The sequence below is a fragment of the Amblyraja radiata genome, chromosome 21, assembly GCF_010909765.2.
Source record: "Amblyraja radiata isolate CabotCenter1 chromosome 21, sAmbRad1.1.pri, whole genome shotgun sequence".
NCBI lineage: Eukaryota > Metazoa > Chordata > Chondrichthyes > Rajiformes > Rajidae > Amblyraja > Amblyraja radiata.
The window spans coordinates 7,537,369-7,560,218 of NC_045976.1; the positions used below are offsets into that span (position 1 = coordinate 7,537,369).

Consider the following 22,850-nt stretch of genomic DNA (forward strand, 5'->3'; position numbering starts at 1 on the left):
ACGTGGAGTTATAATCTCATATCAAAGTTACCAAAATAAAAAGAACTCCATAGAACAAGAGACTTTAGAAAAGGAAATTAAAATATTAGAATTAGATAACGCAAAAGACCCAACTATAGATAAACATAATAAGATCACTTTATTGAAATTTAAACTTAATCGAATATTATCGGCAAGAGTAATAAGATTATTTCAGATCACAAAACAGGCACAGTTTGAATTTGGTGATAAACCACATAAACTTCTGGCAATTGAAGAAACAGGAGAAGGAAAAGACGATTACTAAAATCAAATCAGAGAATGGGGAACTAATAACGTTACCCCAGGATATTAATAAAAGGTTTGCCCAATTTTATCAAAACTTGTATACGTCTAAAACTAAAATAGAAGACAATATAATTGTAGATTTTTTAGATCATTGTAATCTGCCAAAATTGGATATTTTGGAACAAGAGGAATTAGGAGCACAGATCACAAGGGAAGAAATAAGTGAAACAATAAAAGAGCTGAAAAATGGGAAAACGCCAGGACCAGATGGTTTTAATAATGAATTCTATAAAGGTTTCCAGGAGTTAATGGTACCACGGTTATTTAAGTTATATAAATATGCCTTTACCGAAAATAAATTATCAGAAACATTAGCCGAATCCACAATTACGGTAATACCTAAAAAAGATAAGGACTTAGAAGAACCGGGCTCATATAGAGCCACATCACTCCTAAATACAGATCAGAAAATGTTAGCAAGAAGATTGAGTAAATATATTAATAAATTGATAAATCCGGACCAAACGGGGTTTATACCTAAAAGACAATCATCTAACAATTTGAGACGCCTTTTTAACATAATGTATTCATACAAAACGGAAAAGGAAGACTTGTCAGTTATATCTCTGGATGCAGAGAAAGCATTTGATCAGGTAGAATGGCAGTATTTATACAAAGTACTCCAAAAATTTGATATGAGAGAGAATTTTATCAGATGGTTTAAATTACTATATGATAAACCAATGGCAAGAATACTAACTAATAATATATTATCTTCAAAATTTCAATTATCGAGGGGCAATAGGCAGGGCTGTGTTTTATCACCCCTGCTATTTGCACTTATGATAGAGCCGCTTGCTGAAAAGATAAGAAAGCATCCGGATATTCAGGGATATAATACCAAGGATACTATTAATAAAATATCACTATATGCAGATGATATACTTTTATATATTACAAACTCCCAAACGAGCATCCCGAATCTATTAAATCTAATCGAGGAATTTGGCTCTTTCTCCGGTTATAGAATAAATTGGAATAAAAGTGAAATTATGTCATTAAAACACCAGAAAGCGAATCACCTATTAAAATTTCCATTTAAAATCGCAACGGAAAAATTTAAGTATTTGGGTATTCATGTTACTAGAAGATATAAATCATTATTTAATGCTAATTTTATACCATTATTAAATACATTTGATTCGCTGATTAAATTTTGGAGAACGCTTACACTGTCACTAATCGGCAGAATAAACGCTATAAAAATGATAGCGCAACCACAAATAATATATTTATTCCAATCTATACCGATATATACATTCCAAAACACTTTTTTTTTAAATTAGACTCGAATATTTTTAATTTTATTTGGGATTATAAAGCACATAGAATTAAAAGAAATCACTTGTGCAAACCCAAAGAGGTGGGGGGGTTTGCATTACCTAATTTTCTATACTATTATTGGGCAGTACATGTTAAAAATATAATTTATTGGTTGGACAGTTCTGCTCAACAGTTGGAATGGATAAGAATAGAGAAAGAGGATTGCGTCCCCTACGATCTAGGAGCGATCATTTTTTCCCCAATAAAGCTGAATAATATGTTATATAAGAAGAATCCAATTATACACAATACAATACGAATCTGGAAACAAATAAAATTAACTTTAAAATTAAGAAATTTATCAGTGTTAACACCAATAGTGAATAACCCAGTATTTAAACCATCTGGTATGGATAAAACATATAAACAATGGGAAAAAGTGGGAATTAAAAAGGTAGGTGATTTGTATGAATTGGGAAATTTATTATCATTTCAACAACTAAAATCAAAATTTAAATTGAATAACAATCAATATTTTAAATACCTACAGGCATGTGACTTTATGAAGAAATATATACCAAGATTCCAAAGTATAATTTTAGACCCACTGGAAGAAGTAATGAATATCAATGCGTAGTCAACAAAATTAATATCATACTTGTATAACAGTATTTCAAATATAGAATTACCATCAACAGAGGCAATTAGAGAAGACTGGGAAAAAGAATTAATGGTAAAAATCTCAAAAGAAACATGGGAAAAATATTTGATACATATACATAAATGTTCGATCAACGCTAGACATAACTTAATTCAATTTAAAATATTACATAGATTATATTATTCCAAAACTAGGTTGAATAAATGTTATCCAAATATTTCTCCCATCTGTGATAAATGTCTTTCTCAAAATGCCAATATTACGCACTCATTTGTCTCTTGTTCAAAACGTTATAAATTTTGGTGTGATATATTTGATATATTCTCAAAGCTATTTAAGACAAAAATGGAACCTAACACTAAAATGATTATATTTGGAGTAAGTGGAGAGGGGAACAAATTAAATACACACCAAAACTAATTTTTCAATTATGGGTTAATAACAGCAAAAAAACTTATACTTAAATTTTGGAAAAATGCTAATATATCAACATTTAAAATGTGGTTCAGTAATATGCTGGACACAGCACATTTGGAAGAAATGAGACTCCTCCTAATAGACAAACAAGACCTATTCTTAAGGAGTTGGTCCCCATTTATTGATTTCTTGGATTCATGTGGTGACATAGTATCATGAAAACCAACAGTTTCAGGTATGGGTGAAAGATGATTTAGAATATTTAAAAAAAAAAACATCTCACGGTGGCGATGGAATAATCTCCCTCCTACTTTCCTTCTTCACTTATTTCTTCTCTTTCACTTTTTCTTTATTGGTTTTTCACCCACGCTCACTAATCTATTCTTCACTTCTCACAACCTCTTTTTCTTCTCTCCTTTCTCACTTCTCTCTTTAAAAAAAAAGGGAAGTTGTACAGAGAATGTAATATGTTAACATCGTTTTTGTACCAATGCATTGTACTCACTTCTAATAAATAAAATATATATTTTTTTTAATTAAAAAAAATAAAATAAAAAAATGAACTCCTACCACTTATAAACTGATGAATTATGAACAATTAATATCTTTGGATCTGAAGAAGAGTCTCAACCCTAAACTTCACCTATTCCTTTTCTCCAGAGATGCTGCCTGACCTGCTGAGTTCCTTCAGAATTTTGTGTCTATCTCCGGTGTAAACCAGCATCTGCGGTTCCGACCTAGACATTAATGTAGGTCCCTTACAGTCAGAGACAAGTGAATTTATAATGGGAAACAAGGAAATGGTAGTAGATTTAAAGGAGTACTTTGGTTGTCTTCACTAAGGAAGACACAAACAATCTCCCAGAAATACCAGGGGACCAAGGATCTAGTGGGAGGGAGGAACTGAAGGGAATCCACATATTCAGAAAATGGTGATAAGTAAACTGTTGGGACTGAAGGCAGATAAATCCCCAGGGCCTGATGGTCTGCATCCCAGAGTGCTCAAGGAGGTGGCCCTAGAAATCGTGGATGCATTGGTGATCATTTTCCAATGTTTTCTCAACTCTGGATCAGTTCCCGTGGACTTGAGTGTAACCAATTTTTAAGAAAGGAGGGAGAGAGAAAACGGGGAATTATAGACCAGTTAGCCTTACATCGATAGTGGGGAAAATGTCTGATTATTAAAGATGTTACAGCAGCGCATTTGGAAAGCAGTAACAGGATCGGTCAAAGTCAGCATGAATTTATGAAGGGGAAATCATGCTTGACTAATCTTCTGGAATTTTTTGAGGATGTAACGAGTAGAATGGACAAGGGAGAGCCAGTGGATGTGGTGTATTTGGACATTCAAAAAGCCTTTGACAAGGTCCCACACAAGAGATTAGTGTGCAAAATTAGGGCACGTGGTATTGGGGGTAGGGTATTGACATGGAGAGAGAACATTGGCAGACAGGAAGCAAAGATTAGGAATTAACAGGTCCTTTTCAGAATGGCAGGCGGTGACTAGTGGGGATGCCGCAAGGCTCGGTGCTCATCATCATCATCATCATCATCATCGCTGAAAACATCAACGGGCATGGTGCCTCACAATGACGTGTACGACAGTGGTCGCAACTTTCGACTGAAGTGTGGATCGCTAGGAGCTCATCCGCCCTTTGACAGGTCTTGATTTTGGTCCTGCTGGGGGTCCACAGCTCGGTGCTGGGACCCCAGTTATTTACAATATATAATAACGATTTAGACGAGGGAATTAAATGTGACATCTCCTAGTTTGCGGATGACACAAAGCTGGGTGGATGGAGCAGCGAGGAGGATGCTATGAGGATGCAGGGTGACTTGGATAGGTTAGGTGAGTGGGCAGAAGCATGGCAGATGCAGTAAAATGTGGATAAATGTGACGTTATTCACATTGGTGGCAAGAACAGGAAGGCAGATATTTATCTGAATGGTGACAGGTTAGGAGAAGGGGAGGTGCAACGAGACCTGGGTGTCCTTGTACACCAGTTACTGAAAGTAAGCATGCAGGTACAGCAGGCAGTGAAGAAAGCTAATGACATGTTGGCCTTCATTGCGAGAGGATTTGAGTTTAGGAGCAAGGATGTCCTACTGCAGTTATTCAGGGCCCTGGTGAGACCGCACCTGGAGTATTGTGTGCAATTTTGGTCTCCTAATTTGAGGAAGGACATTATTGCTATTGAGGGAGTGCAGTGTAGGTTCACCAGGTTAATTCCCAGGATGGCGGGACTGACATATGATGGAAGAATGGGTCGACTGGGCTTGTATTCACCGGAATTTAGAAGGATGAGAGGAGATCTCATAGAAATATATTAAATTCTTAAAGGATTGGACAGGATAGATGCAGGAAAAATGATCCCGATGTTGGGGGAGTCCAGAACCAGGGGGTCACAGTTTAAGAATAAGGGGTAGGCCATTTAGAAGTTAGATGAAGAAAATCATTTTCACCCGGAGAGTTGTGAATCTGTGGAATTCACTGCCCAAGAAGGCAGTGGAGGCCAATTCATGATGTTTTCAAGAGAGAGTTAGATATCGCTTTTCGGGCTAACGGAATCAAGGTATATGGGGAGATTGTAGAAACGGTTCATTTTAGATGATTCAGCCATGATTATGCAGAATGGTGGTGCTTGCTCGAAAGGCCGAATGGCCTACGCCTGCATGTATTTTTATATGTTCTATTTCCTATACTTTTGCTACACTCAGACGACTTGACCACAAATTTCACTGTACCAATTTGTACATGTGACAATAAATGTCTCTTATCTCTGTCCTGAATCATTTTACTGACTATGCCTCTTTGTCCCTTGATCAGCGTCTACTTTGATCTGAAGTTTCCACACCTTACACCCCCCCCCCCCCCTCTAATCTCCCTCTCCCCTGACTCTCAGTCTGAAGAAGGGTCTCGACCCGAATCGTCACCCATTCCTTTTCTCCAGAGATGCCGCCTGTCCCGCTGAGTTACTCCAGCACTTTGTGTCTATCTTCGGGGTAAACCAGCATCTGCAGTTCCTTTCCTTGGCATAAAATAAACGTTCAGACTTGCAAGGATCGCAGCCCGTGGTTTTGGTAAAGATTTACACGCACACACTAATCGACATTAACTGACAGTAAATCTTCTAAATCCTAGACTCGGCTTGTACTCGCTAGAATTTAGAAGATTGAGGGGGATCTTATAGAAACTTACAAAATTCTTAAGGGGTTGGACAGGCTAGATGCAGGAAGATTATTCCCAATGTTGGGGAAGTCCAGAACAAGGGGTCACAGTTTAAGGATAAGGGGAAATCTTTTAGGACCGGGATGAGAAAATAATTTTTTACACAGAGAGTGGTGAATCAGTGGAATTCTCTGCCACAGAAGGTAGTTGAGGCCAGTTCATTGGCTATATTTAAGAGGAGTTAGATGTGGCCCTTGTGGCTAAAGGGATCAGGGGGTATGGAGAGAAGGCAGGTACAGGATACTGAGTTGGATGATCGGTGCAGGCTCGACGGGCCGAATGGCCTACCCCTGCACCTATTTTCTATGTTTCTAAGAAATTAACATTGAATTGCTAAACTTGCTACTCTGTTGTACTGCTTACAGCTGCAAGAACGTGTAGCAATCAATGAAGGGCTATAGGTCTATTGCGAGTTTATGTACAGGGACATATCTATCCATGCACTGTATACTTGTATTTATATTTGTGCATTTTAAATATGTATGTCATGTTTAATACTTTGGCAATATAACGATGTATTTTATCATGCTAATAACGTTTTTTAAATTGAAATTGAAATTGAATTAATATCGGACGGGGGGGGTGAGGGCAATCGCTGGGCAAAGGCAGTGCAGAATATTCCCTGCTGTAAAAAGACGTTGTCGCTGGCGAATGGGTCAGTTACATAGCTCACGGCAACACTGTGTCTAACTCTGGGAGTTATGCCACCTAGGCGTTGCCTGTGCTCCCTTTCCACCCAGTCTTTGAAGTTGGGCTGTTTTTATTTGGACACTTTCTCGCTGAAGCACACATGAGTTGAACTGTCCCCGAGGGTTCCCTCCCTTGCCCTTTGTGACCACATTGCAGGCACGCCTGCCCCGGCCGCCTACAGTAAACTGCAGGCAGCTAGCTGGTGTCGAGTTGCATATATATATATAAAGAGGGAGCTCGCAGCGTAGGTGATACACACTCGTACAGCTGTGAACTCACGGATGCAGTCCATGCACCCAGAGCTCTCTCTGTCACGACCAGTGTCATATCTTAAACTGCACTTTGCAATACCCACCCCTGCACAAAATGCAGACCGGTGCATCTGCCCTGCAACCTTGCTTTAAAGAACGGGAATTATTACAAAAGGCGGACTTCTTCGGGTGAGTTTTTTTCCTCCTTTTTGCATCTGTCTACTATCTGAACGACTAGCTCTTTGGTGACCCTCGGACTATCTTTGATCGGGGTTTACTGGACTTTATCTGTGGTGGATGTTCATGTTAAAATGTGTTTTTGAGTGATCTGTTGCTTTTAATTGTATGACTGACCTGGCCAGTGAAATTCCTGGTATGTTGCAAAACATACTTGACGAATAAAGTGTGATTCTGATTCTATCTAGCACTAGAGAGAGTACAGAGGAGATTTACTAGAATGTTGCCTGGTTTTCAGCAGGTTACAGAGAAAGGTTGAACAAGTTAGGTCTTTATTCTTTGGAGCGCAGAAGGTTAAGGGGGGACTTGATAGAGGTCTTTAAAATGATGAGAGGGATAGACAGAGTTGACGTGGATAAGCTTTTCCCATTGAGAGTAGGGAAGATTCAAACAAGGGGACATGACTTGAGAATTAAGGGACAGAAGTTTAGGGGTAACATGAGGGGGAACTTCTTTACTCAGAGAGTGGTAGCTGTGTGGAATGAGCTTCCAGTGGAAGTAGTGGAGGCAGGTTCGATTTTATCATTTAAAAATAAATTGGATAGGTATATGGACGGGAAAGGAATGGAGGGTTATGGTCTGACTAGGGGAAAATAAGTGTTCAGCACGGATTTGAAGGGCCGAGATGGCCTGTTTCCGTGCTGTAATTGTTATATGGTTATATAATAAGTATAATAAGTAACTTTGTGGAGTGGAGTGCACACAATAACCTCCATCTTAACACCAAAAAAACAAAGGAGATAGTTGTGGACTTCAGGAGGGGGAGGAGGAGGACTCAAGCAACACCAATCATCATTAAGGGCACTGAGGTGGAGGTGGTCGCTAATCACAGGTACCTTGGGGTGCAGCTTGACAGTGAGCTGAACTGGAAGTGTCATATGGAGGCGGTGTACAGGAAGGGACAAAGCCGACTGTATTTTTTAAGGAGGCTGAGGTCATTCAACATCTGCCAACCCCTACTGTGCAGTGTCTACCATTCAGTGGTGGCCAGTGCTCTGTTTTTTGCTGTGGCCTGTTGGGGAGATGGCGCCCGTATAGCGGATAAAAACAGACTGGACAAGCTAATCAGGAAGGCCGGCTCAGTGGTCGGGGCTGAGCAACGAACGGTCCAGCAGGTGGCAGAGGCCAGAACTCTGAACAAACTAGGTTCTATAATGACCAACCCCACTCACCCACTCCATGCCCTGAAGGTGATCAAGAGCAGTATCTTCAGTCAGAGGCTGATTGCACCAATGTACAAAACTGAGAGACATAGGAAGTCCTGTTTACCAGCTGCTATAAGATTATATAATGCGCATAAATAACTGCACTTTTTTTTTAATTAATTGTATTTTAACTTGTATTTTAACTTGTATTTTAACTTGTTAAGTATGGAAGCCATTTGAGGAAATGTGTGGTGTTATGTCTGTCTTGAAGCTGTCGTGGCACTGTAATTTCCTGTAAAGGATTATTAAAGGTATAATCAATCAATCAATCAAACGTTATTCCTTTTATCGTACATCAGTACGCTGTGGATGGCTCGGTTGCAACCATGCATTGTCTTTCTGCTGACTGTAGAGCATGCAACAAAAAGCTTTTAGTACACGTGACAATAAACTAAACTAAACTGAACTTAATGAGTGTGCATGAACTATTTCTGGTAATGCCTCAACTTTTCATGTCGTTCACTTTGATAGGGTCGAGTGCTGTCCCGTGTACATGTACAAATCAAAGCTGGGTGCGAAGAAAGACAAGAGCAAGGTACAGATGTGGCAGATTTATTCCGCTGTTTGCGTGCGCCAGTTTATGATTTTTACTGTGTAAGAAGGAACTGCAGACGCTGCCTTAAACCGAAAGCAGAAACAAAATGCTGGAGTAACTCAGCGGGACAGGCAGCATCTCTGGCGAGAAGGAATGGGTGCTGCTCAGGGTCAAGTCTGCAGAAGGGTCTCGCCGCCCCAAAACGTCACCCATTCCTTCTCTCCAGAGATGCTGCCTGACCTGCTGAGTTACTCCAGCTTTTTGTGTCTATCTTATGGTTATTACTGGTGGCTTTCAGTAATCAGTCTAATATAGAAACATAGAAAATAGGTGCAGGGGGAGGCCATTCGGCCCCTCAAGCCAGCGCTGCCATTCATTGTGATCATGGCTGATCGTACCCAATCAATAACCCGTGCCTGCCTTCTCCCCATATCGCTTGATTCCACTATCCCCTAGAGCTCTATCTAACTCTCTCTTAAATCCATCCAGTGATTTGGCCTCCACTGCCCTCTGTGGCAGGGAATTCCACAAATTCATAACTCTCTGGGTGAAAAAGGTTTTTTCTCACCTTAGTCTGAAATGGTATCCCCTTTATTCTAAGACTGTGGCCCCTGGTTCTGGACTCGCCCAACATTGGGAACATTTTTCCTGCATCTAGCTTGTCCAGTCCTTTTATAATTTTATATGTTTCTATAAGATGCCCCCTTGCATGTTTGAGCACATTCAGCAGTGTGGCTGACTTTTCAATGCAACGCACATGTCACATAGACAATATTTTTGCCGCCTTTGCAGTTGCAATTTCTGCTGAATTTCCTGACTTTTCCCATTTTGTTGTAGGAAGCCTATAAAATGCCACACAAGCTGATCGAGAAGAAACGGCGTGACAGGATTAACGAGTGCATTTCACACCTCAAGGACCAATTGCCCGAGCATCTGAAACTGACGGTAAGATATTGGGCAGGAAGGAACTGCAGATGCTGGTTTATACCGGAGAGAGACGCAAAAGTGCTGGAGTAACTCAGCAGGTCAGGCAGAATCTCTGGAGATAAACGATGGCTGACATCTCAGGTCGGGACCCTTCTTCAGTCTGAACAGTTCTTCATTCTGAAGAAGGGTCTCAACCCAAAATGTCACTATTCCTTCTCTCCAGAGATGCTGCCTGACCCGCTGAGGTACTCCAGTACCTTTGCATCTACCTTCAGTAACACACTGAAGTTTGTCTTCTTCTGTAGAAATACAAACAAATTATCCTTGTCCCCGACAAAACAGAATTAAATGAACATTTGTTGTGGTGATTTAATTTAATTTATACAGTTCATGGTTTAAAGAACATAATTAAAATAGTCAACAGAGAGATCTTAGACTCCACTAATATCAATTCATATTGTTATAATAACCCCCCTTTAAAACAAGCCTGTCCCCTTAATGTGTAAGAAGGAACTGTAGATGCGGTGGGAGATTGCAACCTTCACGTGGTCCGCCCTGTTTCGACTAATCCAATCAACCCAGCGTGCACAATCAAATAAGATCAAATAGAACAAGTTGTCCTACACAAGCTGTGCACGCCATACACAAGAAGAAGAACTGCAGATGCTGCTTTAAAGAAATGTCTTGACTTGAAACGTCAACTACCCACGTTCTCCAGAGATGCTGCCTGACCCGCTGAGTTAGCCCAGCATTTTGTGTCAATCATAGAAACATAGAAAATAGGTGCAGGAGCAGGCCATTCGGCACTTCGAGCCTGCACCGCCATTCAATATGATCATGGCTGATCATCCAACTCAGTATCCAGTACCTCCCTTCTCTCCATCCCCCTGACCCCTTTAGTCACAAAGGCCACATCTAACTCCCTCTTAAATATAGCCAATGAACAGGCCTCAACTACCTTCTGTGGCAGAGAATTCCAGAGATTCACCACTCTTTGTGTGAAAATTTTTTTTTCTCATCTCGGTCCTAAAAGATTTCCCCCTTATCCTTAAACAGTGACCCCTTGTTCTGGGCTTCCCCAACATCGGGAACAATCTTCCTGCATCTAGCCTGTCCAACCCCTTAAGAATTTTGTAATTTTCTATATGATCCCCCCTCAATCTTCTAAATTCTAGCGAGTACAAGCCGAGTCTATCCAGTCTTTCTTCATATGAAAGTCCTGACACCCCAGGAATCAATCCTCTTAATTCTGTCTGAAGAAGGGTCCCGACCCGTAACGTCGCCTATCCATGTCCTCCAGAGATGCTGGCAGACCCGCAGAGTTACTCCAGCACTTTATGTATTTTCTGTAAACCAGCACCTGCAGTTTGGTATGACCTTGTTCATTCCGCTTTGCATTTTTGAAGTACATTGGAGTTTGTTTAATCTACGTTTGGGATGAGATAATCAAATTTAATATGTATCCCTTTCTGTTCCCACCTAAAGACACTTGGACACCTGGAGAAAGCGGTGATCTTGGAATTAACACTGAAGCACTTGAAGGCTTTAACTACGTTGACAGAACAACAACATCAGAGGATTATTGCCTTGCAAAATGGTAAGCTTTTGTTTTTAAATCCATCCATGAGAGGGCTGGGCAGGGCCGGATATAGATGAAGAGAGGCCCTAGGCCCCTCCCAATCAGCCTATGAAACCTACAGGTAAATCCAGCCCTGCCGAGGCCCCCCTAGATCTCGAGGCCCTAAGCTTAAGCTTGTGAAGCTTGTACGTAAATCTGGCCCTGGGGGTGGGCACACTACTGCAGCACTTTGTGTCTATCTTCTGTAAGTCTCACTGTAGGTTTAAGTAGATTTGAGGGGCCAAATGGCCACATTTTTGTCTTGCAATACCTGATAGGGGTGGAGTTTTGTGCCCAGCATTTGGCATCTTGTTTTTTCGGTGAACTGAGATTGCTGTTGAGATTGCGGTGGTGAGCTCCCTTTGTGAGTTTCCGCAGTCTAGGATTGCCACAAAGGTGCTGGTGGGAGGTTCCAAGAATCTGACCCCATTTTAGTGAAGGAATCCAGGTGAGTGTTGTGTCTTCTTTGCAGAGTGTAGTGTGATGTAAGCGTTTATATAACGCCTTGCACAATTCTGGAACATCGCAATGCTCAACCGAGACGGAATATCTTTGAAGTTTAGTTTCGGCTTTGAACGTTGGGGCCAATCCAGCAACCGTGTGCAGAGGAAGGTCCCAAACACCCAGAGCACAGTGATCAATCGAGAACCCCTTTTAGAACAAAAAATGTTTGGGGATAAATATAGTATAGGACACTTGGAAGAACTTCCTTGTTTTTAGTTTAGTTTAGTTTAGTTTAGAGATACAGCGCAGAAACAGGCCCTTCGGCCCGCTGAGTCTGCACCGACTGGCGATCCCCACACAATAACATTATCCTACATGTTCATCTATTCAGGCACAGATTAATCAAGGGCAGCACATGTGACGTGTTGAGGGACTACACTTGATAAGGTGCATGTAAACGTTCATGAAGGTTTTGACAAGGTCCCTTGTGGCTTCGTGTAAAGCCTATGCATGCAAAGAAAAGTTACATCATGGGATATAGCTAGACAGTGGAAGATTGTTTTTTTAAGATTTGGACACAAGGAACTGCAGGTGCGGGTTTACATTAAAAAAACACAAAGTGCTGGAGTAACTCAGTGGGCCAGGCAGCATCTCCGGAGAACATGGATAGGTGTTGTTTCGGGTCAGGGCTCTTGATAAATGATAGTTGTGTCCTTGGGCAAGACACTTCACCCACCTTTGCCTGTGTGTGAATGTGTGTGAATGTGTGTGAGTGATTGGTGGTGGTCGGAGGGGCCGTAGGCGCAGATTGGCAGCCACGCTTCCGTCAGTCTGCCCCAGGGCAGCTGTGGCTACAGAAGTAGCTCACCACCACTGAGTGTGACTGAGGAGTGAATGAATAATGCGATGTAAAGCGCCTTGAGTATTAGAAAGGCGCTATATAAATCCCATCCATTATTATTATTATTATCTATCTTTGGTGTAAAGCAGCATCTACAGTTGCTCCTTCCTTCACAATGCTGAATGTGCTGTGTTTGTATTTGAAGGAGAAGCTCCACTGAAAGCAGGGGCACGGTCGGACTTGGACTTGTCCCGGCACGGACTGCAGACGTGTGCCCAGGAGCGTGTGCATCAGCCGGGCAGACTGGAGAGCTGGAGTGGCGAGGAGCAGATGGATGGGCAGCTGATGGGGCAGCGGGAGGGCAGGCAGCCGGCACGCGGGCGAGAGGGGCAAGCGGCGGCGGGTGAGGAGCGGACTGGCCGCCAGGAGAGTGGGCGCGGCGGCGGCGGCAGGAACCGGGTGCCCGTTATCCGGCACACACAGGCCGCCGAGCCCAGCGGCAGCGACACGGACACGGACAGCGGTTACGGCGGAGACGGGGAGAGGAGCGAGGGCAACGATGGCGGAGGCTTGGAAGCCGACCCGTTTAAGCTGGAGCCCGACGAGCCGCCGGCCAAGAGGGTGAAAGCGCCCGAGCCCAACCCTGCCCTCTCCACCCTGTCCCCGCTCACCCACACGCCCCCTTTCTGTTTGCCCCTCTACTTCGTCACCCCGCCCGCCACCTCCCCCTACTCGCCCACCCTGGACAAGAGCGGCCTGGAGAGGTACTGGTATCCCGGCCACCTCCCGCTCTTCTACCCCCGCATCCCAGCGTTGGCTCCCGATCCCCGGCTCACACAAATCCCATCGGTGGACATGGATGCCATGGTGGGACTCTGCTCACCGGGGGCACCAGCAATGCCAGCTGTTGGCATGCAGAGAGACACAAGTCCCATCACAAGGCTACTACAGTCTATAGGTGGAACATCCACACCCTATCACACCCTCCCTCATAACCCCCCCTCACTCCTCCCCCTCTCTCGTGTACAATGGATCGACTGAAAGATACAAGGAATCTCTGCCGACTGAGTCCACTCTGAACTAAAATAAACTCAACTAAATATGGATGACTAGAGGTCACAGCCTCAGAATTAAAGGACGTTCCTTCAGGAAGGAGATGAGGAACAATTTCCTCAGTCAGAGAGGTGGTGAATCTGTGGAATTCATTGCCACAGCTGGCTGTGGAGGCCAAGAGAGATAAGTGTTGGTCTTGGCATGGTGTTCAGCACAGATCTTGTGGGCTGAAGGGCCTGTGGCACTGACTGCTGTACTGTTCTAAGTTCCACATGCATGGTAACTCTCGTGGCCTCTGTGAGAATGACCAGTTAGGTTATGTCTCTTCTCTCCCCTCTCCCCCGTCACATCCTGACGCCGTGCCCACTACCCTGACACACTATTGAAACTCACGTCCATGTGGTCGGAGCAGAATGGGGCCACTCGGCCCATCAAGTCTACTCCGCGATCTATCTTTCCCTCTCAACCCCATGACCCGGCATCTCCCCATAACCCCCGACACCCGTACCAATCGAGAATCTATCCACCTCTGCCTTAAAAATATCCGTTGACTTGGCCTCCATAGCCATCTGCGGCAATGAATTCCACAGATTCACCAAAGGAAAATCCTCCTCATCTCCTTCCCAAAGGAACGTCCTTTAATTCTGAGGCTGTGACCTCTAATCCTAGACTCTCCCACTAGTGGAAACATCCTCTCCATATCCGCTCTTTCCAGGCCTAGATGCAGTGTAACAGCTGAAACGCATCCCTTCCCAAGCAAGAGGCAGATTTTGCCTTCATTCCAGCCCCATTACTGCTGTGTGTACTGTGTGCACGTCTATACCTGACGTGGAGCCTCATTGTCAATGCATATATTTGCCCAAAGTGGCTTATCTTTTGTACAGTGTAAATAGTTGAGGGGAAACACATGAATCTCATCAGATATTCTATTTTTGTAGGGGGAACAACATATGAAAACCACTGAATATATTTTTGCATAAATAAATGTTGAATAATGTTTGCACATTTTGTTTACTGCTTATTGCTTCTGCAGTTATAAGTTATTAAAATAAATACAGTCAGCATTTAAAAACTCAAGTGGTTTTGAGTATGGCTTTCAGATTTTATTTTTTCAAAAATTGATCATTTGTCTTTCTGTAAAAATAATGCATGGAATGCACTGAAAATAATGTCCAACTGTCCGAGCGCAATTGGTATTTGTTATCACGGGTGAACGCCTTGTGATGAAATTCAGCTGTATAAGAAAGGGCATGTGTGTGGGTTGTGCATTGCATTGCAATGTTGTTCTACGAGTTAACAGCTGAAGTAGTGTCCCGGTCCAAAACATCGCCTACCCATTGCATCCACAGATACTGCCTGGTCTGCTGTTTTCATGGAGTCATAGCGTGATACAGTGTGGAAACAGGACCTTCGCCCCAACCTGCCCCCACCACAACATGTCCCATCTACACTAGTGCCACCTGCCTGCATTTGGCCCAAAATCCCTCTAAAGGGCCTGTCCCACTGTACGAGGTGATTCAAGAGCTCTCCCGAGTTAAAAAAAAAAATCAAATTCGTGGTAAGCACGCAGAAAGTACGTTGCGGGTACGTCGGAGCTCAGGACGTCTCTTAGCGGCTCGTAACGCTAACGGCAAGTACTCGGGAAACGCAGTAAGCTCGTGCAGACTCGTGAAGATTTTTCAACATGTAGAACGGAGATGAGGACATTTCTTTTCACACAGAGAGTTGTGAGTCTGTGGAATTCTCTGCCTCAGAAGGCGGTTAAGGCCGATTCTCTGGATACGTTTTAGAGAGAGTTAGATAGAGCTCTTAAAGATAGCGGAGTCAAGGGATATGGGGAGAAAGCAGGAACGGGGTACTGATTGGGGATGATCAGCCATGATCACATTGAATGGCGGTGGTGGCTCGAAGGGCCGAATGGCCTACTCCTGCACCTATTGTCTATTGTCTATAAACTAAACAAAAAGCAACCCCATTCTCTCAACATTTTTCCCCCAAATCTATTTGCCCACCCAATCCCTTGGGCAAACGGCCTCAGATTCCACAACTCACCTGCAATCTCGGAGTGACCATCAATGTACAATTCAGATACAAGGCAAGCTTGGACTTGGGATGGTTTTCTCTGGAACGCCGGAGTTTGAGAGAAGACCTGGTGGAAGTATATGAAATTATGTGAGGGTGGACAGAACCTTCGCTCCCCACGGTGGAAATGTCAAGGACTGAAAGGCAGAGGTTTAAGGTGAGAGGGGCAACGTTTAAAGGAGATGTGTGGGGCAAGTCGTCCTACATGGAGGGCAGTGGGTGCCGGGGACGTGTAACCAGGGGCGGTGAAGGTTGGAAATCTTCAATCCTCCCTGCTTCCATTTCACGTACATATCCTCTGACCATGTGTTCCCTGGAATGATCCATAGACCTTTCATAAACATAGAGAAATGAAGCGAGAAGTTAAAAAATAAAATAAATATATAAATATGCCGAAGACAGACTCAAAGCGCTGGAGTAACGCAGCGGGTCAGGCGGCATCTCTGGAGAAAAGGAATGGGTGACTTTTCAGGTCGGGACCCTTCTTCAGACTGAGAGTCAGGGGAGAGGGGAACGAGAGATAGAGACGGAAATTAGGACAGTTGAATGGAAGATATGCAGAAAGCAATGATAATTTAGGAAATGTGGAGCCCACAATGGTCCATTGTTGGCTGTGGGATAGGTGATAATGAGTTAAACAGTGAAATTGGCCCTTCGGCCCATAATGTCTGTGCCAAATATGATGCCTCAGTGCCTGACCCAAAGTGTTACCTATTCCTTGTTAATCAGACCTTACTTTGGTTCAGTTTAGTTTAGGAGTACAGCGCGGAATCAGGCCCTTCGGCCCACCGAATAGCAATCCCCGCACACTAACACTACCCTACACTACACTAGGGACAATTTGCAATTATACCAAGCCAATTAACCTACAAACCTGTACGCCTTTGGAGTGTGGGAGGAATCCGGAGTACCTGGAGAAAACCCACGCGGTCACGGGGAGAAGGCACAAGTTCTGCAGACAGCACCCGTAGACGGTATCAAACCCGGGTCTCTAGCGCTGTAAGGCAGCAACTCTACCTCTGCGCCACCGTGCCGCTGTTTATTGAAAGACTCGTCTTGCGCCCACTGTCGGCCTGACTGAAGAAACCTTCGCTCACCGAGTTATTCCGTGGTCAACAGAATGAGAATGTGAGCTGTTACTGCCATCTGATGGTGGGACGTGGAACTGTCTACACTTTCTTATCTCTGACAGTCTGAAGAAGGGTCTCGACACGAAACATCACCCATTCCTTCTCTCCAGAGATGTGGCCCGTCCCGCTGAGTTACTCCAGCATTTTGTGTCTATCTTAGACGCATTACACAGTTTGCTGCTGACTTTGAGTAGGTTACAATGAGGGGAATATAATCAAGTGGACAGGCATAGGGCGGCACGGTGGTGCAGCGGTAGAGTTGCTGCCTCACAGCGCCAGAGATCCGGGTTCCATCCTGACTACGACTGCTGTCTGTACAGAGTTTGTCCGTTCTCCCTGTGACCTGTGTGGGTTTTCTCTGGGTGCTCCGGTTTCCTCCCACACTCCAAAGGTGACACCATTGTAGGTTAATTAGCTTGGGTAAAATTGTAAATTGTCCCTGGTGTGTGTGCGGGGTGGTGTTAGTGTACTGGTGTGTGTGCGGGGTGGTGTTAGTGTACTGGTGTGTGCTGGTGTGTGTGCGGGGTGGTGTTAGTGTACTGGTGTGTGTGCGGGGTGGTGTTAGTGTACTGGTGTGTGCTGGTGTGTGTGCGGGGTGGTGTTAGTGTACTGGTGTGTGCTGGTGTGTGTGCGGGGTGGTGTTAGTGTACTGGTGTGTGTGCTGGTTGGGTTGAAGGGCGTGTTTCCTTGCTGTATCTCCAAACGAAAGAAGAATGGGCGAGAAAACGCTAGAGGAACATAATGTGGAAAACTATGTGTGACCGTGTGGGTTTCCTCCGGGTGCTCTGGTTTCCTCCCACATCCTACATTCAGTAGGGGGCGCTGCTCTGGCAGCAGCCATGTCAGCAGCGCGTCAGTTTTTTCAACTTTTTAAATTTTTTATTATGTTTTAAAGTATGTGTTTAATGTTCCTTCGTGTGTTTTGTGTGGGGGGTGGTGTGGGGGGGTAAGGGGGAAACCGCTTCAGTCGCCTCCTCCATGGAGAGGCGACTTTTTCCAGGTCGCCTCCCCCGTGGCCTAACATCAAGGATCAGCGCGGCCTTTCCCGGAGACGTGCCCGGGACTTCAGCGGCGGGCACAGCGTGGACTCTCGTTGTGGAGCGGGTGAGCCCTCGCTGGGGCTCGCTGGAGGGGAGCGCTCCGTTTCGCTGGCCCGGGGCAGCCGGCAGCCTGAAGTCGCAGCCTGAAGTCGCAGCGGTCTGCAGAGTTCCAGCTGGTGCGGCGTCTACAGCCCAGGATCCCTCGTGGGGGACCCGGGGGAAGAAGAAGCTATCACTGCCGGCCCGCGGCCAACTTCTACCGCGGGGCCGGCATGGACTTACCATCACCCCTGGAGGGGAGCTTCGACCGCCGGCCCTGCAGTCTACGGTGCTTCTGGCTGCGGCGGGGACTTTAAATCTCGACCGCTGGTCTGCGGCCTACAACAATCTAAAGCCGCGGTCTCCGGTGAGGAAGAGGCGATCCTGGACTGACTCTGGACTCTGGTCCTGTACACGGGGGGGAAATGGAGGAGGACTGGCCAAATGTTGTGCCTTCCACCAGTGATGAATGCTGTGGTGGATGTTTGTGTTATATTTTTATTGTGGTTGTGTGTTCTTTATTATTGTATCGCTTCTGACAACCCAAATTCCACCGACCCTGGTTGTGTGGTAATAAATTCTATCTAATCTAATCTAAAGACGTGCGGGTTTGTAGGTTAATTGGCCCTCTGTAAATTGCTCCAAGAGAATTCAAAAGATTCTCGACTTTCTAAATTTCTCCCTGTCCTTTACGTCTACAAACTTATTTCACCATCTTATAGATAAGGTAGACAGTCAGAATCTTTTTTTCCCCAGTGTGGAAATGGCAGATTTTAGAGGGCAGAGCTTGAAGATGATAAAGTATAAAGGAAGGTAGACAAAAATGCTGGAGAAACTCAGCGGGTGCAGCAGCATCTATAGAGCGAAGGAAATAGGCAACGTTTCGGCCCGAAACTTTGCCTATTTCCTTCGCTCCATAGATGCTGCTGCACCCGCTGAGTTTCTCCAGCATTTTTGTCTACCTTCGATTTTCCTGCATCTGCAGTTCCTTCTTGAACATAAAGTATAAAGGAGATGTGCGGATCAACCTTTGAACACAGAGGGTGCTGGGTGCCTGGAACACATTGCCAGGGGTGGTGGTGGAGGCAGATACGATAGTGGCTTTGAAGAGGCGTTTAGATGGGCACACGGATATCCCTGGAGGAGGCGCTGTCCTGAACGGCTGCCTGTCCTGCAGCTGTCCGTTTTTTTCCCCTTCTTTTTTATTATTTTTAGTACGTTGAGTGTGTAGTCAGGGGGCCTAATCTTTTTATGTGTGGGGGGTGGTGGGGGGGAAGGGGGAAACTGCTTTTCGAGTCCCTACCTGGTTGGAGGGGTTGCCTTCCTCCGAGCAGCGACTTCGACCTGTCCTTGCGGCCTACCAGCGGGTCCTGGAGCGACGTTTCCCTGAGGGGACCTGGCCAGAACCTCGGCTTTGGCGGCGGCGCAGAACATTGGCTTTGGCGGCGGCGCAGCGCTGGAGCGCTATTGCGGAGCGGGCGATGCCTTTCCTGGGTCGCCGCGCTGGGACTCCAGTATGCTGGGACCACTGATAAGAACATCGTGGAGCCGCGGTTCTGTGGAGCGGCCAGCTGCGACGCTGAACGTTACATCCCGGAGCCTGGGATCTCTTGCCAAGATCGCCAGTGTGCGGAGCTCCGTCCGGCGCGGTCTGTTGGCTTGGAAGCCGCGGTCTCCGGTGGGAAGGCGGCCGTTCCTGGCACCCCAAGCCGCTGGGGGTTCTCCCGACGCCGGAGCATCATCACCCGGCGAGAACATCGGGCGCCGTGGCGGCGACTGTGGAGGCCTCAATAGGCCCGACTCTGGGTGGACAAGAGGATGGGGACTGGACTTTGTGCCTTCCCCCACAGTGGGAATCACTGTGGGGGGATGTTTTTGTGTTGAACGTCTTTTTGAATGCTATGTTGTATTTTTATTAGTGTGCTGCAAGGACATCTGAATTTCCCCTGAATAAGGGGATTAATAAAGTTTAATCTAATCTAATCTAATATGCAACGAATGCCGGGATATGGGTTTAGTGCACATACATAAGAGTTGGTCTTGGCATCATGTTCAGCACGGGCATTCTGGGCCGAAGGGCGTGCTCTTGTGCTGTACCGTTCTATGTTACATGGGAAGGGTAGATCTGGTAGCTATGCTCAGGGGAGGGGAGATGGTAGAAATAGATATGATAGCAACATTTAAGAGGCATTTAGACAGGTACATGAACTGGCAGCAAATTGGTTTTGGCTCCACTAGGCAGTGTGGTTTGTACAGATATGATGGGCCGAAGAGACTCTTTCTGTGCTGCACCTGTTCTATCTATCTCAGACTCTCAATAAGTCACTTGTGACCCAGATTCCAGACTGAGAATACAGTTGACCCTTCTTCAGACTTAATCTGTCAAACGTACCAAGAATCTTTTTTTAACTTTTTATGTTCGTTCGTTCTATGTACCTTTTAATATCTCTCGGTTCCCTCTCCCCTGACTCTGTCTGAGAGAGGGTCTCGATCCGAAAAGTCACCTATTCCTTTTGTCCAGAGATGCTACATGGATAGGACAGGTTTGGGCCAAATGCAAGCAGGTGGGACGAGTGTAGATGGGGCATGTTGGGCCGAAGGGCCAGTTTCCACCCCCTATCACTCTATGACTGTCTGAGTTACTCCAGCGTTTTTATGTCTATCTTAGGTGTAAACCAGCATCTTCAGTTCCTTCCTACACAATGAGGACTCAGTGTTGTACAGACACACACACACACACACGCTAGTTTGTTCAATAGAGGTGATCTTTATTCTACTTTGAATTATGATTCAAACAATGTCGTTCACGATTCTATAACTTCAAGCCATGAAATGAGTAAAGAAAACATGGTAAAAAATTTTTTTTTAGATCAACTTTGCATTATAGTATGTGTCGTTGCAGCAAATAATACTGAAATATTAATACTTTGCATTCAACTTTGTGATTATGGCATGCTTGTCACAGAAGCTATATAACATGATATGAATAATTCAGAGCCACAGGACATAATAAATAGGATTTATATAGTGATTGTTCCTGATAGCCTGGGTTAGCGTTTCCCCACACGCTGAACACACAACGTGGTCACATGTGTCAAATTGGCACTTGGTATAATATAAAAGTAATGCTATTAAACTGAAATCTTATATTAATTTTACATACCCATATACACTGGTGAAGCCAAAAATAAGATCTAAATATTTTATTTACTATATACATAACACACTCGGAATTGGGCAATGCAATGTTTCCCAATGCTGACAGCAACATTGCATTTTGCATTCACTGAAATATATAAAATATCCATATCTCAATGCAGCTCACTGTGTGTATTCATTCATCTGATTCTTCTGGCGTATTGGAGTTTGCTAGAGTTTGATTCAACAATTTGTATCGAGTTTGCTTGTGGGAAGTTGGATTTTATTAAAGCCCTGTCCCACGGTACGAGTTCATTCCGAGAGTTCTCCCGAGTTTGCCCTGATTCGAACTCGGAGATTTACGGTAATGGCCACTCGTCGGTACTCGGGGCTCTCGTGGACATTTTTCATCATGTTGAAAAATCTTCACGAGTCAACCCCGTGCTTACCTGCCGTTAGCGAGTCTTCCCGAGTACCTGCCGTTAGCGTTCCGAGCTGCTGAGAGACGTCCCCCGAGCTCCGACGTACCCGCTACGTTCATTCTCCGTGCTTACCATGAGTTTGATTTTTTAAAAACTCTTGGAATGAACTCGTGCAGTGGGACAGGGCTATTACTTACCAACTTGGGCTGCCTCACAGAGACCCGGGTTCGATCTTGACTACGGGTGCTGTCTGTACGGAGTTTGTACGTTCTCCCTGGTGCTCTGGTTTCCTCCCACACTCCAAAGTCGTACAGGTTTGTAGGTTAATTGGCTTTGGTAAAATTGCCGCTAGTGTGCGTAAGATAGTGTTAGTGTGCGGGGATCGCTGGTCGGCGTGGACTCGGTGGGCCGAAGGGCCCGTTTTCGCGCTGTATCTCTGAACTAAACTAAATTCCCACTGCTGTCTCTTTCTGCTGCCAGGCAGGTTCTTTTTATACATGGAACAAATGGGATGGAAGTTTAGAGATAGTACGGAAACAGGCCCTTCGGCCCACCAGGCCTGCGCCGACCAGCAATCCCTGCATTTTAACACTATCCCACACACACTAAGGACAATTTTTTTCTTACATTTACCAAGCCAATTTACCTACAAACCTGTACGTGTTGGGAGTATGGGAGGAAACTGAAGATCTCAGAGAAAACCCACGCAGGTCACGGGGAGAACGTACAAACTCCGTACAGACAGCACCCGTAGTCGGTATCGAACCCGGGTCTCTGACGCAGTGGCACAGCTGGTAGAGTCACTGCCTCACAGCACAAGAAACCCTGGATTGATCCTGACCTCAGGTGTTGTCTGTGTGTGTGTGGAGTTTGCACGTTCTTCTCTAGGTTTCCGTCGGGTGCTCCGGTTTCCTCCCACATCCCAAAGACACACGGGTTGGTAGGTTAATTGGGCCCCTGTAAATGTGCAGGGCGTAGATGAGAAAGTGGGATAACATAGAACTAGCGTGTGAACTGGTGATCGATCGATGGTCGCCATTGTCTCGGTGGGCCGAAGGGCCTGTTTCTGTGCTGTATCTCTAAACTAAATCTAAACAACAGCAGCTTTCGTTTACAAGTTGGAAACAGGGCAATGCAAAAATACAAATTCAAAAGCCAAAGTCTGAAAACTATTTTAGTGTTTGGCATTTTGGAAATGGGCCTTAGGGATGCCCAGTATTTTAATTTAAGTTTTCTTTTGAAGTGAATTTTCACCGTGGTTTTGACCGTATAAGTAAGAACATTTCACATAATATTCCACG

At 44.9% G+C, this 22,850-nt stretch overlaps 1 protein-coding gene and 1 long non-coding RNA gene across 2 annotated transcripts; one reads left to right on the forward strand and one right to left on the reverse strand.

The window, feature by feature from the left end:
- Positions 1 to 5,275: 5,275 nt before the first annotated feature.
- LOC116985062 lies at positions 5,276 to 20,623 on the reverse strand. The gene is made up of 3 exons (XR_004415201.1): positions 20,613 to 20,623; positions 10,611 to 10,617; positions 5,276 to 5,358 (listed from the first exon to the last, which is right to left on the reverse strand). It is a non-coding gene; the product is annotated as an uncharacterized LOC116985062 (long non-coding RNA).
- bhlhe41 (basic helix-loop-helix family member e41) lies at positions 6,803 to 13,801 on the forward strand. The gene is made up of 5 exons (XM_033039436.1): positions 6,803 to 7,027; positions 8,752 to 8,815; positions 9,653 to 9,760; positions 11,228 to 11,339; positions 12,851 to 13,801. The coding sequence occupies exons 1-5, from the start codon at positions 6,954 to 6,956 to the stop codon at positions 13,684 to 13,686; spliced, it is 1,194 nt and encodes a 397-aa protein (XP_032895327.1). The 5' UTR covers positions 6,803 to 6,953; the 3' UTR covers positions 13,687 to 13,801.
- Positions 20,624 to 22,850: the final 2,227 nt, after the last annotated feature.